Here is a 15,248-nt window from a genome sequence, read left to right as displayed (position 1 = left end):
ATCAGTACTGCAGCCGATGCCAGCCACAGCCCGAGATCAGCACGGAGACGAGTAAACCTTGCGGGCAGTGGGTTGAACTCTCCAGCTCAATACCCCAACGTGCCTTCTCAACCGTCCAGCTAAGACTTCTGCCACTAACCCTGTACTTTGCCTTCAAGTTTGATCTTTCAAAGTGAACCACTTCGCACTACGCAATTCCCTTGTCCTCTCGTCCCTCCCCACCGGTCTCCCTCCTGGCGCATTTCCTTGCAAGCGGAACAGGTGCTACACCTGCCCCTACGCCTCCTCCCTCACTACCACTCAGGGCCCCAAACAGTCCTTCCAGGTGAGGCGACACTTCTCCTGTGAGTCTTTTGGGGTCATATACTGTGTCCGGTGCTCCCAGCATAGATTGGGAGACCGCTTCGCCAAGCATCTAAACTTCGTCTGCCAGAAAAAGTGGCCACCCATTCTAATTCCACTTCCCATTCTCATTCCCAAATGTCCACCCATGGCCTCCTCTACTGTCGTGATGAAGCCACACTCAAGTTGTGGAGTGCCACACTCAATGTGGAGTGGAAAGTGAGTTTATAAATCTGGTGGGAGCAAAGGATGTTGGGAATGGTGAGGGTGGAGCACCAGGGGAGGGGTGTGGGACAGGTGGCAGACAAGGACTGCCAGGGGTGGGGGGTGGTGCAGGTGCAGACACACCCAGCCCTGAGACACCAGGCAAGGTCATTTGATTCCAAACAATTGGCTTATTGACCATTACAGTATGTTCCTCCAGTGCTTCCCGCTCCCTCCCCTCTCCCTTCCCCTTTCCCAGCCATGATTCCCTTCTCCCTGCCCCCTTCCCACTCTCAGTCCACAATAGAGACCCAGATCAGAATCAGGTTTGTCATCACTCATGTATGTCATGAAATTAGGTTTTTTTTTGCAGCAGTACAGTGCAAAACATACAGTTACTCTAGTATGTGCAAAAGTCTTAGGAACCCAAGTTATCTAAATGTGTCTAAGACTTTTGCAGAGCACCATGCATTTTTCAAACGAAGGGGGATTAGTTGTTGAGAGCAGGAGCTTGCAGTTGCTCTAGGACGAGGCCATATTTGTGGTTGTCTATATCCTGGCCATTTTCACCTCTTTTTACAGAGTGGCAACAAGGCCCTGTTCCAACACGTGCAGCAGATGACATACTGCCTGATCGAGTGGCACTCCCAGATCATCTCTGGAACACTCCCGAAGGACGAGCTCTTGGATCTGAAGAGGAAGGTCATTGCCAAGATCGACTACGGGAACAGGTGAGAAGCCATCTCCATTCCCATCATCTTTGCCCACGGCCACCTCTGCTGCCATGCTGAGGCCAAGCCCAGAGTGGGAGGTAGGGGGGGCTCGCATGGTCACAGGGAAAGCACGCAGACTCCACGTAGACAGTGCCAGAGGTCTGGATTGAGCCCTGAGAGGCAGCATCTCTAGTTCCCATAGCAAGCTACCGGGAAATTTAGCAGAAGCAAGCATTGGGTTATTTGGGGACTTGATCGAAATAGTAAAGGGTGACACAGCAAGAAATACCGCTGTGTTTATTCTGGTTTCTTCCCCCCCTCCTTTCCAGTCCTGGTGAAGAGTCTTTGCCCGAACCATCAACTGTTTATTCCCCTCCATAGATGCTGCCTGACCTGCTGAGTTCCTCCAACATTTTGTGTTGCTCTGGATTTCCAACGTCTGCATAATCTGCTGTGTTTGTGTTTTATAACACTGTGTACTCATCTGCAACTCTTTTCTTCTGCAAAGTCGGACTGACTTGTAATATCGATGCACCATCACTCAGACACTCTCAGACATCTCCCATATCTGAAGATCAGCCACACAACTGCAGAGCTGAAGTGATGTGAGGATGCAGCAGCTCCAGAGAATCCGGTTCGATCCCAACCTCTGGTGATGTTCAGCAGACAGACAGAGACAGACACAGACACACACACACACACACACACACACACTCTCTCACTCACTCACTCACACTCTCTCTCTCTCTCCCCCCCCTCCCTCCCCCCCTCTCTCTCTCTCTCTCTCACAGGAACCCAGCAGGGCAGGCAGCATCTATGGAAAAGAGTAAAGAGTTGGCGGTTCAGAACAAAACCCTCTTCAGGACTGGAAAGGAAGGGGGCAGAAGGTGGAGGTTGGGGTGGAGTATAAACTGGCTTGTTAGTGGTGAGACCCAGTGAGGGGGGAGGGTTGGGTGGGGCCAATGATGGAGTAAGAAACTGGGAGGTGATAGTTAGAAAAGGTAAATAGTTGAAGAAGGAGTCTGATAGGAGAGGAGAGTTGACCATGGGTGAAAGGGAAGGTAAAGGGGAGCCAGGGGGAGGTGATGGGCAGGTGAGGAGAACAGAAAGGGTAAATCGGAATGAGGAATGGAAGGAGGGGGAGTAAGTTAGAGAAGTTGATGTTGATGAAATCAAGTTGGAGGTTCTGACTCCTCCAACCAAATTCCAAAGGTTCTTTTATAAATTTGATGACACTGCCTGACCTGCTGAGTTCCTCCAGCCTTTTCAGAAGGCTGTTTCAGAACAGTAACAGGCTCTTCTGGCCCAATAAGCTGGTGCCACCCAATTACACCCATGTGACCAATTAACCCACTAACCCATTCATTTTTGGACTGTGGGAGGAAACCGGAGCACCCAGAGGAAACCTACGCGGTCTCGGGGTTTCCTTAGTGACAGCAGCGGGAATCGAACCCAGATCGTTAGCCTGTAATAGCTACACTACCCTGCTGCCTCACAGTTTTAAATGACTTCTCCCCACCCCACCCCACCCCATCGAATCTTGTAATCAGCTCCTTCTATCTTGCTGCCTTCCAGAATCCTCGGCCTAGACCTGGTGGTACGAGATGAAGATGGCAACGTTCTCGACCCCGATCAGACCAGCACCATCACACTCTTCAAGGCTCACGAGTCTATTTCCCGAGGAATCGATGAGAGAATCCAGGAGGAGAAGGTAGATTTACCTTTCCTACTTCCCGGTCCATCTTCTTCACACCCCACCAACCCCTCGGACACACAGGGCAAACCAAGGTGACCGCCATTCGTTCAGCCCACTGGCAGGTTACCCCTCACGGCATTTTGTGCTGCGGAGAACAAGGTCTCCGATTTCTGTCCTCAGACCACGTGCTGTTTGGTGGAATCACCTGTTCACTGGGTGTGGGGCCTCTGTCCTTCTGCACAAGCACACAACGCAGTCAGAGGGGTCGTGTTGAGCTGATAATCTCAGAGCCTAGGATGTGTAGGGACAGTTTTACTGCGACCCTCCCAAGCAATGAGCTGGTGCAGCTGGTAGGGGTTCTGCTGCACAGCACCTGAGATCCGGGCTCAGTCCTGACCCATGGTGCTGACTGTGTGGAGTTTGCAGACTCACCTGAGTGTGTTCCAAGGACTCGTGGGTTGATGGGTTAAAAGCTGCCTCCAGTGCTTGGATTAGAATGCAAAAGCAAAAGGTGTAATGTTGGGACTTTAACAGGCGTTGGTCAGACCACATTCGGAGTATGATGAGTTGTTTGGGGCCCCTAATCTAAGAAGGGATGTGCTGGCATTGAGAGGGACCAGTGGAGGTTGGCAAGAGGAATGCCAGATATGAAAGGGTTAATGTACGAGGAGAGTTTCATGGCTCTGGGCCTGTCCTCGCTGGAGTTTAGAAGAATGAGGGGGGAATCTCATTGAAATCTTTTGAATATTGAGAAGCCTAAAACCAGTGGATATGGAGGAGATGTTTTTTATAACAGGTGAGTCTAGGACCAGAGAGCACCACCTCAGAATAGAAGGATGCCCCTTTAGAACAGAGATGAGGAGGAATTTCTTTAGTCAGAGGGTGGTGAATCTGTGGAATTCATTGCCACAGACAACTGTGGAGGTCAAATCACTTTGGTATATTTAATGAGGAGGCTGATAAGGTTTTTGATTAGTAAGGGCATCAAAAGATACATGGAGGGGGCAAGGGAATGGGGTTGGGAAGGATGATTGAACGGTGGAGTGGGCGATGGGGTGAATGGCCGAATTCGGCTCCCCTGTCTTACGGTCTTCCACCCGGCTGAAGGACTTCCTGTGCAGTACTGAGATGTTAGGCTTGGCGTTCAGCTCTCCGAGGCGTGGGACGTCAAGTTTCTAGAGATACCGAGAGCTGCCTGACTAGCGTAGATCAGTCACGGTTGCAGTCCTGAATGGTGCGATTGCCCAATTCATTTACCCACCCGCGTCTCCCTCTCCCTCTCTCCCTTTCCCAGTCCAGAATCCACAGCATGGAGGTGAGGCGCCAGTCCATCTTCAGCACCACCCACACCTACAGCCTCTACGTCAACCTGAAGAACTTTGTCTGCAACATCGGTGAAGACGCCGAGCTGCTGATGTCACTCTATGACCCCGTTCAGTCGGAATTCATCAGGTACATAACTCCCCTCGGCACTGAGGCCTGGGCCGGGGAATCATCAACACAAGGCAGTCTGCAGACGCTGGAGTCCAGAGACCATGCACACAAAATGCTGGAGGAACTCAGAAGGTCAGGCAGCATCCAGGGAGGGGAATAGACATTTGACTTTTTGGGCTGAAGCTCTTCGTCAGGACTGAAAAGGAAAGGGGACAGAAGCCAGAATGAAAAGGTTGGGGAGCAGAGGCAAAGCTGGCAGGAAGTCAGGCGAGTGAGGGAGGCGGGTGGCGATAGGAGGAGGAGGCAAAGGGCTGAAGAAGAAGGAAGGGCAGGAAAGTGGACCATGGGTGAAAAGGGAGGAGGAGAGGCACCAGGGGTAAGTGATGGGTTAGGGTTAGGTAGGTGATGGGCTGTTGAGGAGAGAAGAAGGGGTGAGAGGGCAGCCAGAATTGGGAATGGAAAATAAGCCCTTGGAATTTCATTTTGGAGATGGTTGTTGGGATCCCATCGCTGGGCCTTTTCACAATGAAGACTGATATATCTGAAACTAACATCCCCAGGGCATAAAAGCCATGAAGACTATCTTTTGGCAGCAAGGGGACAGTACATAACAAACATAAATTGATGTAAAATTAAATTAACGTAAATTACACATCAGGAGGAGGCCTGCGTTGGTCAGGGTTGACCATGGATGTTGTATCTTAGCTGTGTCAATGCGCAGACCAGGACAATACAACATAGAGAGCCAGCTGTTGCCCATACAGCAGGCTCCCACTCTCCATGCATCCGATGAACTCAAAGGAACGGCGCTGACTGATTCAGTTTGGCACCAGCGGTATCACAGGAGTTCCCAGTCAGCACTGAACTCAATGTAGGACCTTAGGGACTCCAGCTCAGGGTTTTTTCCTCGGGGTTAACTTCCAAAGCCGTCCCCTTGAGTGGGTATAACCACAAGGCAGCGGAAGTTTGAGATCAGAGTTTCCCTTCTCCTAGGTGAGCCTCCAACCCCGGCTGATGAGCCCCACCTGTCCAAATCAACTGGTTTTTAAGGCACCAGTAACCCGCCTTTGTCCATTCTCCTGTCAGTAGACAGAAGCTAAGCCAGACGGGAAGACCAGGAGTTGGACTTGGTTGTCAGAGATGCACGCCATCGGGAGCATTTAGTAGGTAGTGGGGGCTTGTCCCCACGAACACCCCCAGCTATAACAATGTTATACATAACTTGCACAATAAAATAAACGTAACATTAGTTCAAGTTGAGAGTAAAAGGAGGATTGTCTGAGATGGCGTTAGCAGTCTTCGGTTGGGAAAAATCCGTTGTTGATCCTTGATCTTCAGGCTCCCAAACTTTCTGCCTGATGGCAGCGTTGAGAAGAGGTGGTGAGGGTTCCTGATGTGATGATCACTGTCATCTTCCTGAGACCTCATCTCTTGTAGATTCCCCAACGATGGGAAGAGCTGTAGCCTTGAGTTCACCGCTCACTGTAGTCTCTTGCATTCCTGTGCACTGAGATTTCCACACCAGGCCGAGTTGCAGCCAGTCTGAATTCTCTCCACCGTGCATCGGAAGAAGTTGGTCAGAATCTCTGCTGACGTGCTGAATCTCCTTGAAATTCAAAGTGAAGACACAGGCTTGTCTTCTTCATGGTTGCATCTATGTGCTGGGCCCAGATAGATCTGACACAAGGGACCTTGAAACTGCTCAGCCTTGCAACCGGTGACCCCTCAGTGAGGACCGGGGCATTTTCCCTCGACTTACCCTGCCTGAAGCCCACAATCAGTTTCCTAGTCTTGCTGCAGTTGAGTGCAAGGCCACATTCAGATGGATCAGAATCAGGTTTAATATCACCGGCACGTGTCGTGAAATATGTTGTCTTTGTGGCAACAGTACATTGGCAGTGCAGAATAATGTAACTCTAAACTACAGTAAATAAAGTCAAATTAAATAAGTAGTGAAAAAAAAGAACTGAGGTAGTGTTGGTGGGTTCAATGTCCATTCAGAAATCAAGAAGCTGTTCCCGAGCCACTGACTGATTTCTGGATATTCAGGGGATCCAGGGATATGGTAACTGGCTGAGGTAATGGATTGGCCATGATCTTAATGAATGAGGTAGCAGCCTGGGTATCCTCTACATAGCACCATCCAGAGACAGAGAAGCAGTTTCAGCGACAGGTTGCTATCGATGCAATGCTCCTCAGACAGGATGAAGAGGTCAATACTCCCCAATGCCATTAGGCTTTACAATTCAACCGCCAGGACTTAAGAACTTTTTAAAAGCTATTATTAATGCTTTTTGAGATAGTGATTTAGATGCATATCATATTTTTTACTGAGTTAAGTATTGTATGTAATTAGTTTTGCTACAACAAGTGTATGGGACATTGGAAAAAAGTTGAATTTCCCCATGGGGATGAATAAAGTATCTATCTATCTATCTATCTGGGGACCGAAGAGTCTGTTTCCGATGGGAATTGATGGACGATTGGGACATAGATAGATAGATAGATAGATAGACATGTGTGCTTTCCCAACACCTTCCACACAATGATCCATGAACAGGACGTTTAGTTATCTCCACGTGATCCTCATCCATCCCAGATCCTGTGAATACTGATGCGCATGTTAGATCTGCCCTTCCGGTCACCATGGGCAACTGGTTACCTTTGACCTCTGAAACCCGCTAATGCTTCTGCATTGCTTGGAGGGAGTTTGATATAGTGTCGATGGGACAGAGTTGCCCAGAGTCCTGAACGTCGGACCCCAGATGTGTAGAGCAGCAAACGTGCAGGTGGGTGGGGTGTTTGTATGAAGCCTGACCAGGGACGTGTGTGTTACAGTGAAAACTACCTGGTGCGGTGGAGCAGGACAGGAGTGCCAAAGGAGATCGAGCGGCTCAACAAACTGGAGGCACTTTTCACTGTAAGTTTCACCAACCAATTGACCGTTGAACGGTTGGGATGCTGGTAGTAGGAAAGAGGGTTAGACATGGTTTGGGGGTCGGTCAGGGTTTAAGGGGATCGATTGGGGTTCGGGGAATTGTTGGCACTTGGGGTGTAGAGATCTGTTGGGGTTTGGTTGGGGTGCGAGGAATGGTTGTGTTTTGAGAATCGTTCAGGGTTTGAGGGCCGGTGATGGGTTGGTTTTCTGGTACTGGGATAAGTGTGGTGTGTTTTGACTTGGCCTCAGAACCATTGAGGAGGGCAGAGAACAAATTTCCAGATATACTCCCGCCACACATTAAGTCCCAACTCACTCCTGGTTTCTGACAGCGCAGATCAGCGGGTTACAGTCAGAAAGCGGATTAGGAAGTTGGAAAAATCACCCCATCTCCTCCTGCTCCTGTTCCCCTTTCCTCATGGAAGCATGGTGGGGGGGGGGGGCAAGGAGATACCCCTGGTGAGGGAGAAGAGCAGTCTCCCTGCTATTTCCCACCCCTTGTCTCCTCTTCCCCCCCCCCCACCCTGTCTCCTCTCCCAGACGTTTCCCACCCCCGGTCTCTTCTCCCAGAAGTTTTCCACCCCTGGGCCCCTCTCCCAGACGTTTCCCCACCGCTTGTCCCCTCTCCCAGACGTTTCCCACCCCCGGTCCCCTCTCCCAGAAGTTTTCCACCCCCTGGTCCCCTCTCCCAGACGTTTCCCACCCCTGGTCCCCCCTCCCAGACGTTTCCCACCCCTGGTCCCCTCTCCCAGACGTTTTCCACCCCTGGTCCCCTCTCCCAGACGTTTCCCACTCCCTGGTCCCCTCTCCCAGACGTTTCCCACCCCTGGTCCCCTCTCCCAGACGTTTTCCATCCCTGGTCCCCTCTCTCAGACGTTTCCCACCCCCTGGTTCCCTCTCCCAGACATTTCCCACCCCTGGTCCCCTCTCCCAGACGTTTCCCACCCCCGGTCCCCTCTCCCAGACGTTTTCCACCCCCCGGTCCCCTCTCCCAGACGTTTTCCACCCCCTGGTCCCCTCTCCCAGATGTTTTCCACCCCCTGGTCCCCTCTCCCAGACGTTTCCCACCCCCATCTCCTCTCCCAGACGTTTCCCACCCCTGGTCCCCCTCCCAGACGTTTCCCACCCCTGGTCCCCTCTCCCAGACGTTTTCCACCCCTGGTCCCCTCTCTCAGACGTTTCCCACCCCCTGGTCCCCTCTCCCAGACATTTCCCACCCCCGGTCCCCTCTCCCAGACGTTTCCCACCCCCGGTCCCCTCTCCCAGACGTTTTCCACCCCCCGGTCCCCTCTCCCAGACGTTTTCCACCCCCTGGTCCCCTCTCCCAGACGTTTCCCACCCCTGGTCCCCTCTCCCAGACGTTTCCCACCCCCGGTCCCCTCTCTCAGACGTTTCCCACCCCCTGGTCCCCTCTCCCAGACGTTTTCCACCCCTGGTCCCCTCTCCCAGACGTTTTCCACCCCCATCTCCTCTCCTTCTTGCAGGACCTCAGCAGCAGTGACCTGATCCGACTGAAGATCAGCCTGGTGTGTCAGATCGTCCGAGTCGGACACATGGAACTGAAAGAGGGCAAAAAGCACACGTGTGGTCTCCGCCGACCCTTCGGGGTGGCAGGTAGGTCCCCCAGTGGGCAGTGGGGGAGGTGGGGGGGGAGGTGAGGGAGAGTTTGGGACACGGGTGACCCAGTCTCAAAGACTATCTGCCTTTGTGAGATGTTCTACCTCCCCCTCCCCCCACACAACCCCCCGGAAGCTGAATTTGGCGAGACGTTGCCAGGCTGGGCTCTGCCTTTTGGAACAAGGCTCAGTTCCTCCGGCCTTTCCAGTGACTCACTTGGTAACGTGCTGACTGCCTGGTCTCCTGGGTGATGCTCTGCCTGCTGTGGAACCTTTCCCAGCATTAGTCAATGTCTCTGGGAGGGGAGAGATTGAGGAGGAACGATGGTGTTTCACAGTCCAAGAAGGAATTCCAACCGGGAATGCAGGCTGAGCTAGAAAGGAGAAAAAAGAAACACTGGAATTTCTGAGCACTTTGTGTAAGATGGGGCCTGTTGCAGTACATGGGCCATTCCCCCTGACGCTGGATGTTCCAGGGTGGGTGGCTGAAGGATTAGCGAAGGGCAACAGGGAAGCAATGAGGAGGGGTGGGGACTTCAGTAACGTTGCCGGATCTTTGACATCCACCCAAGGGGAGCAGCTGACATCCAGCAGCCCCACCCTGCAGGACTGCTCCAGAGGAAGACAGCCGAGGTTGCGTGAAGGCCTGGGGCTGGCCTTCAACCCGTGGCCTGAGTTGCTCCACCGCCGGCCTACGAATGAAAACATCCGCCCCACTTTGCCGTTCCGCTCTGACATCCCCCCCGCCCCCCACCCCCCCGGCAGCTGCAGGAAGTCCCAAAGGCAGTGTAAATCATCACCACATCTGGATCACAGCTGGATAATGTGATGTTTGTGCACACAGGCCCCGTGCACCTTTGACCCTAGTGGGACCGCGGTTGTTCGGGCTCTTTCGGGGATGCGGGGGATGCTCTGAGGGTGCCAGAAATGAAGCCCCTCACAGCAGACATTTTATTCCTTCTGTTTACACAGTGTGACAGCTGCCATCGTGAAGGACAGGCTGGGGTGACATTCAGCCACACACAATGACAGCCGGGGGAGCCCCGTGGGTCCCGCCTGGGCTGTGGGGGGGTGGGAGGGTGGCGAATGGACCGTCAATGTTTCAGAACAAGGCCCTCATCTGGACTGGGGGATAGGGGAGACTTGCTTACTGCCTATTATCCCACTGGTATTTACGGCAGCACTGAAGTTTCTTTAAAGTTGTTTCATTGCTGTTTCCTTAACAAGTTTGTTTTACCAGTCAGGGTTGTTAGCCCTGAGCTGAATCCCTGAACCTGGAGGACCGGTGGACCACTCTTAGTCTGGCCTCTGCCCATTGACCTGGTTGGCATGGGTGACCCTACCAAGAGCCAAAGCGTAAACCCCTGACTCCAGCCAATGTAGCTCTCCGGGTCATTGAGGCACGCAAGCCTCCAAACTCTATGACAAGATTGAGGTACTCTTGGAGGAGATAGAGGGGAGAGAGCCGGAATACAGAGATGAGGGGAAGGGGTGGAGCAAGAACCTGCAGGTGATGAGTGGATCCAGGTGAGGGAGTGAGGGGCAGATGGAGGAGGGGAGAGTGGGGATAGTGACAGAGGCTGGGAGGTGATGGGTGGATCCAGGTGAGGGAGTGAGGGGCAGATGGAGGAGGGGAGAGTGGGGATAGTGACAGAGGCTGGGAGGTGATGGGTGGATCCAGGTGAGGGAGTGAGGGCAGATGGAGGAGGGGAGAGTGGGGATAGTGACAGCTGGGAGATGATGGGTGGATCCAGGTGAGGGAGTGAGGGGCAGATGGAGGAGGGGAGAGTGGGGATAGTGACGGAGGTGATGGGTGGATCCAGGTGAGGGAGTGAGGGCAGATGGAGGAGGGGAGAGTGGGGATAGTGACAGAGGCTGGGAGGTGATGGGTGGATCCAGGTGAGGGAGTGAGGGCAGATGGAGGAGGGGAGAGTGGGGATTGTGACAGAGGCTGGGAGGTGATGGGTGGATCCAGGTGAGGGAATGAGGGGCAGATGGAGGAGGGGAGAGTGGGGATAGTGACAGAGGCTGGGAGGTGATGGGTGGATCCAGGTGAGGGAGTGAGGGCAGATGGAGGAGGGGAGAGTGGGGATAGTGACGGAGGCTGGGAGGTGATGGGTGGATCCAGGTGAGGGAGTGAGGGCAGATGGAGGAGGGGAGAGTGGGGATAGTGACAGAGGCTGGGAGGTGATGGGTGGATCCATGTGAGGGAGTGAGGGGCAGATGGAGGAGGGGAGTGTGGGGATAGTGATGGAGACTGGGAGGTGATGGGTACTGACAGGGTACTGTGGCAATTATCATACTATTACAGCACAGTGATCAGAGTTCAATTCCTGCCACTGTCTATAAGGAGTTTGTTCTCGCCATGACTATGTGTGTTTCCCCCAGGTTCTCCCACATTCCATAGGCATACAGGTCAGTAAGCGGTGGGCAGGCTGTGTTGGTGCTCCAAGTGTGGTGACACTTGCACCCTGACCCCTCAGATTGTGTCGGTCAGTCATACAAACAACACGTTTCACTGGAGTTTCAACATACAGATTCAGATCTCAGAGTTATATATCACATGTACAGTGAAATGTGTATTTGCCTTATTCAAAGGTCAAAGTAAATATATTATCAAAGTACATATATGTCACCACATATAATCCCGAGATTCATTTCCTTGTGGGCATTCGCAAAAAATCGATAATAGGATCAATGAAAGATCGCAGCAACTCGAGCATTCAACCTTTGTCTTGTCCAAAAGACAACAAACTCTGCAAGTACAGAAAGAAAGAAATAATAATAAATAACATCAGAATCAGGTTTATTATCGCTGGCATATGACGTGGAATTCGTTAACTTTCCAGCGCCAACATAGCATCCCCACAGTGTTCGGCAGAACAATATTGAAACAAACAATGTGCAAATGGGCAGATGGAGTGGATGGAGGAGGAGGAAGGGCTGGGTGGTGGGCCCTGGGTACACCAGTAGGGGAAAGAAAAGGGACAGAGGGAAAGAGGTTACCATAATCTGGCGAATTCAATGTTCGAGTTACTGGCCATGCAGACCAGCAGGCTTTGTAGACGGAGTCCGGGGACCCTGGTTTTCCTGCTGTCATCTCGTTCCCCCAGCCACAGCTCAGGGTCAAAGGCATGGAGGGTAACGTGGTTCCAGGGCTGAAGGCAGCTCCTCCAGCACAACAGAGGACAGGCCCTGATCCTGCCCGTGCACAGCTGCTGACTGCCGATCTTTTTGTGTTCTGTTAAAGTCATGGACATTACAGACATGATCGGTGGGAGGATTGACGACGAGGAGAAGCAGCACTTTATTCCCTTCCAACAGTGAGTATTACATCTTATTACTCATTCACAAAACAGATCATTGCCTCCTCATTCATTGGTTCACATCTCACCAGCTCCTCATTCATTGGTTCACATCTCACCAGGTTCTCATTCATTGGCTCACATCTCACCAGCTCCTAATTCATCGGTTCACATCTCACCAGCTCATCATTCATTGGTTCACATCTCACCAGCTCCTCGTTCATTGGTTCACATCTCACCAGCTCCTCGTTCATTGGTTCACATCTCACCAGCTCCTAATTCATCGGTTTACATCTCACCAGCTCATCATTCATTGGTTCACATCTCACCAGCTTCTCATTTGTTGGTTCACATCTCACCAGTTCATCATTCATTGGTTACTATCTCACTGGTTCCTCAACCATTGGTTCATTTCTCAATTTGGAAGAGGTGTAACACTGTGAGACGGATGGCAATGAGTGTCGGAGGATACAGATAGATTGTAGGATTGGGCATTTTGGTGGCAGGTGAAATTTAATGCTGAAAAGCTGAATTTATGATAGGAAGAGTGAGGAGAGATGATATAAACTAAAGGGCAAAATTCAAAAAGGGAGCCAGGAATGGAGGGGTCGTGGGGTAGATATGCACAGTTCATTGAAAGTGCATGATATTGTAAAACATAAAACATCACAGCACAGTACAGGCCCTTCGCTCCACGCTGTGCCGACCATTTAATCTACTCCGAGATCAATCTAACGCGTCCCTCCCACGTAACCCTCCATTCTTCCTTCATCCTTGTGCCTATTGAAGAATCCCTTCTGTATCTGCCTCTACCACCAGCCCTGGAAAAGCACTCACCCCTCTCTATGTAAAAAACCTACTGCTGACATCCCCTCCCCCATCATTCCTCCAGTCAGTGTAAAGTTATGCCCCTTCGTATTAGCGATTTCCATCCTGGCATTGATGGGTCTTCGGACTTTATAAGAAAACCTTCCTGCAGCTGGCTCAGCTACAACCGGAGTCTTTTGTCCAGTTTTGAAAGCACAAGGCCCTCAAGCTAAATGCCTTCTACACTCTTCCCAGAGAATTTACATTCTTCCAAAAGAATTTACAGGGATGAGATCTTTTGGTTATGTGGAAAAGGAGGAGGTGTGATTGTAGAGCCTGGACAACGTAGAAAAGAAATTAACAAGTCCGGGGATCTGAGGGAGGGTGTTTTAAAATCCTGGAGAGGTGCAGAACTAGTCTCACCCAACCTGTGGGGTAAAAGAAGGTGACATTTTTAAGTGGAACCTGAGGGGAATTTTTTTTATTCAGAGGTGAAGGGTGGGAGATCTTCACTCATAGGTTAAGGGTGAAAGGTGAAATGTTTAAGGGGAATCTGCAGGGGAACTTCTTCACTCGGAGGGTGGTGAGAGTGTGGAACGAGATGCCAGTGGAAGCGGTGCATGTGGTTTTGATTGTAAAGTTTTACAAGGAATTTGGATATACTTAGATAGATACGTTATTGATCCCAAAGGAAATTGCAGTAGCATTACAAGTGCACAGATATACATATTGGAAGAGAAGTAGAAAGAGTAAAAAATAAGTTACCTCGAACTGTCTGACAGGAGGGGGTCATCACTTCCCTGGCTATAGGTTGACTCATTATAGAGCCTAATGGCAGAGGGTAAGATGACCTCGTATAGCATCTTTGGAGCAGCACAGTTGCCTTAGTCTATTACTGAAAGTGCTCCCCGTTCAGCCAAGGGGGTGAGAAACGTTGTCCAGAATTGCCAGGATTTTCCATGTGTACAAGTTACTTGGAAAGGAGACGTATGGAGGGCAGTAGGTAGATAGGGCTAGGCAGAAAACCAGGCCTGCACGGACTAGATGGGCCGAAGGCACTCCGTCGCTTCCAACAGTACGTCTGTAGAGGTTCGGCATTACGGCTGGGTGCTCTGGGTAGACTGATCCTCTGTAAGGAGGTGAAGCTCAGCCGGGGAGAGAGTACCCCAGCGGCCGCGGACCTTCGCTGAGGAATCTCTGCTGTGTTCTGTTCCGCAGGATCGCGATGGAGACGTACATCCGCCAGAGGCAGCTCATCATGTCGCCTCTGCTGACTTCCAGAGTGATCGGCGAGAATGAGCCCCTGACCTCCGTCTTTAACAAAGTTATCGCCGCCAAAGAGGTCAACCACAAAGGCCAAGGTAGGCATCTGGTGCCAGTCGGCTGTTAGCGGGAAGTCTGGACAGAGAACGGCACAGGGCTGGGATGGAATGCCAGTGCGGCCTCCCGGTAAAGAACTAACGAGAGGTAACGGGATCGGGGAGCTTCAGACGGTGCAGGAGTAGTAAGGTTGACAGAGAGGAAACCACTTTCTTGACCTGGGCAACACGTGGAAAGGGCCGGAGGAACTCATCAGTACTGGAAAGGAAGGGGGATGAGGACTGAATAAACACAGCAGTATTTCTTGCTGTGTCACCCTTTACAACTTCCATCTTCTCTCCCTCCCAATTCCCAAGTTGACGTTGATAAATAGTTGTCATTTTCGGGTTTCATATCCTGATGAGGGGTCTCGGCCCGAAAAATCAACTGTTTATCCCCCTCCATAGATGCTGCCTGGCCTGCTGAGCATTGTGTGTGCGTTGGTCATGATATTCTCCTTGGGTACTGCTTGTGTAAGGGATGACTGGCAGACAAGAACAAGTTTTCCACTGTATCTCCCGTACGTGTAATAACAAGCCGGTTCCAGTGTCAAACTCCGCGCAGGCAGCGGCTGGGCGAACGATAGAACCCCGGTCTCTGGAGCTCCCGCGTGTAAGAGGGCATAGGTTAAGGGTGAAAGGTGAAGCAGTTATAGGGGAACATGAGGTGGAACTAATTCACTCAGAGGGTGGGACAAGCTGCCAGTGGAAGTGATGGATGTGGGTTTGATTTCAACATCGAAGAGAAGTTTGGATAGGTACATGGATGGGAGGGATATGAAGAGCTATAGCCCAGGTGTAGGTCGCTGGAATGAGGCAGAATAATAGTTTGGCA

General features: G+C 51.6%; 1 protein-coding gene across 5 annotated transcripts in view; it reads left to right on the top strand.

The window, feature by feature from the left end:
* Nucleotides 1-15,248, top strand: part of dock5 (dedicator of cytokinesis 5) — a 205,164-nt gene that overhangs the window by 92,879 nt on the left and 97,037 nt on the right. For all 5 annotated transcript variants that reach the window (XM_073060921.1, XM_073060902.1, XM_073060912.1 and 2 more), the window contains 7 exons: nt 1,129-1,277; nt 2,835-2,970; nt 4,250-4,407; nt 7,228-7,309; nt 8,812-8,941; nt 12,194-12,266; nt 14,274-14,416. In XM_073060921.1, the coding sequence (XP_072917022.1) occupies nt 1,129-1,277; nt 2,835-2,970; nt 4,250-4,407; nt 7,228-7,309; nt 8,812-8,941; nt 12,194-12,266; nt 14,274-14,416 (871 nt within the window). The remainder of the gene's footprint in view (nt 1-1,128; nt 1,278-2,834; nt 2,971-4,249; nt 4,408-7,227; nt 7,310-8,811; nt 8,942-12,193; nt 12,267-14,273; nt 14,417-15,248) is intronic.

This window comes from Hemitrygon akajei, chromosome 1, assembly GCF_048418815.1.
Source record: "Hemitrygon akajei chromosome 1, sHemAka1.3, whole genome shotgun sequence".
In the NCBI taxonomy this organism is placed as follows: Eukaryota; Metazoa; Chordata; class Chondrichthyes; order Myliobatiformes; family Dasyatidae; genus Hemitrygon; species Hemitrygon akajei.
The sequence above is the reverse complement of the archived record's forward strand: the minus strand, read 5'-3'. Positions and strand labels throughout refer to the sequence as shown.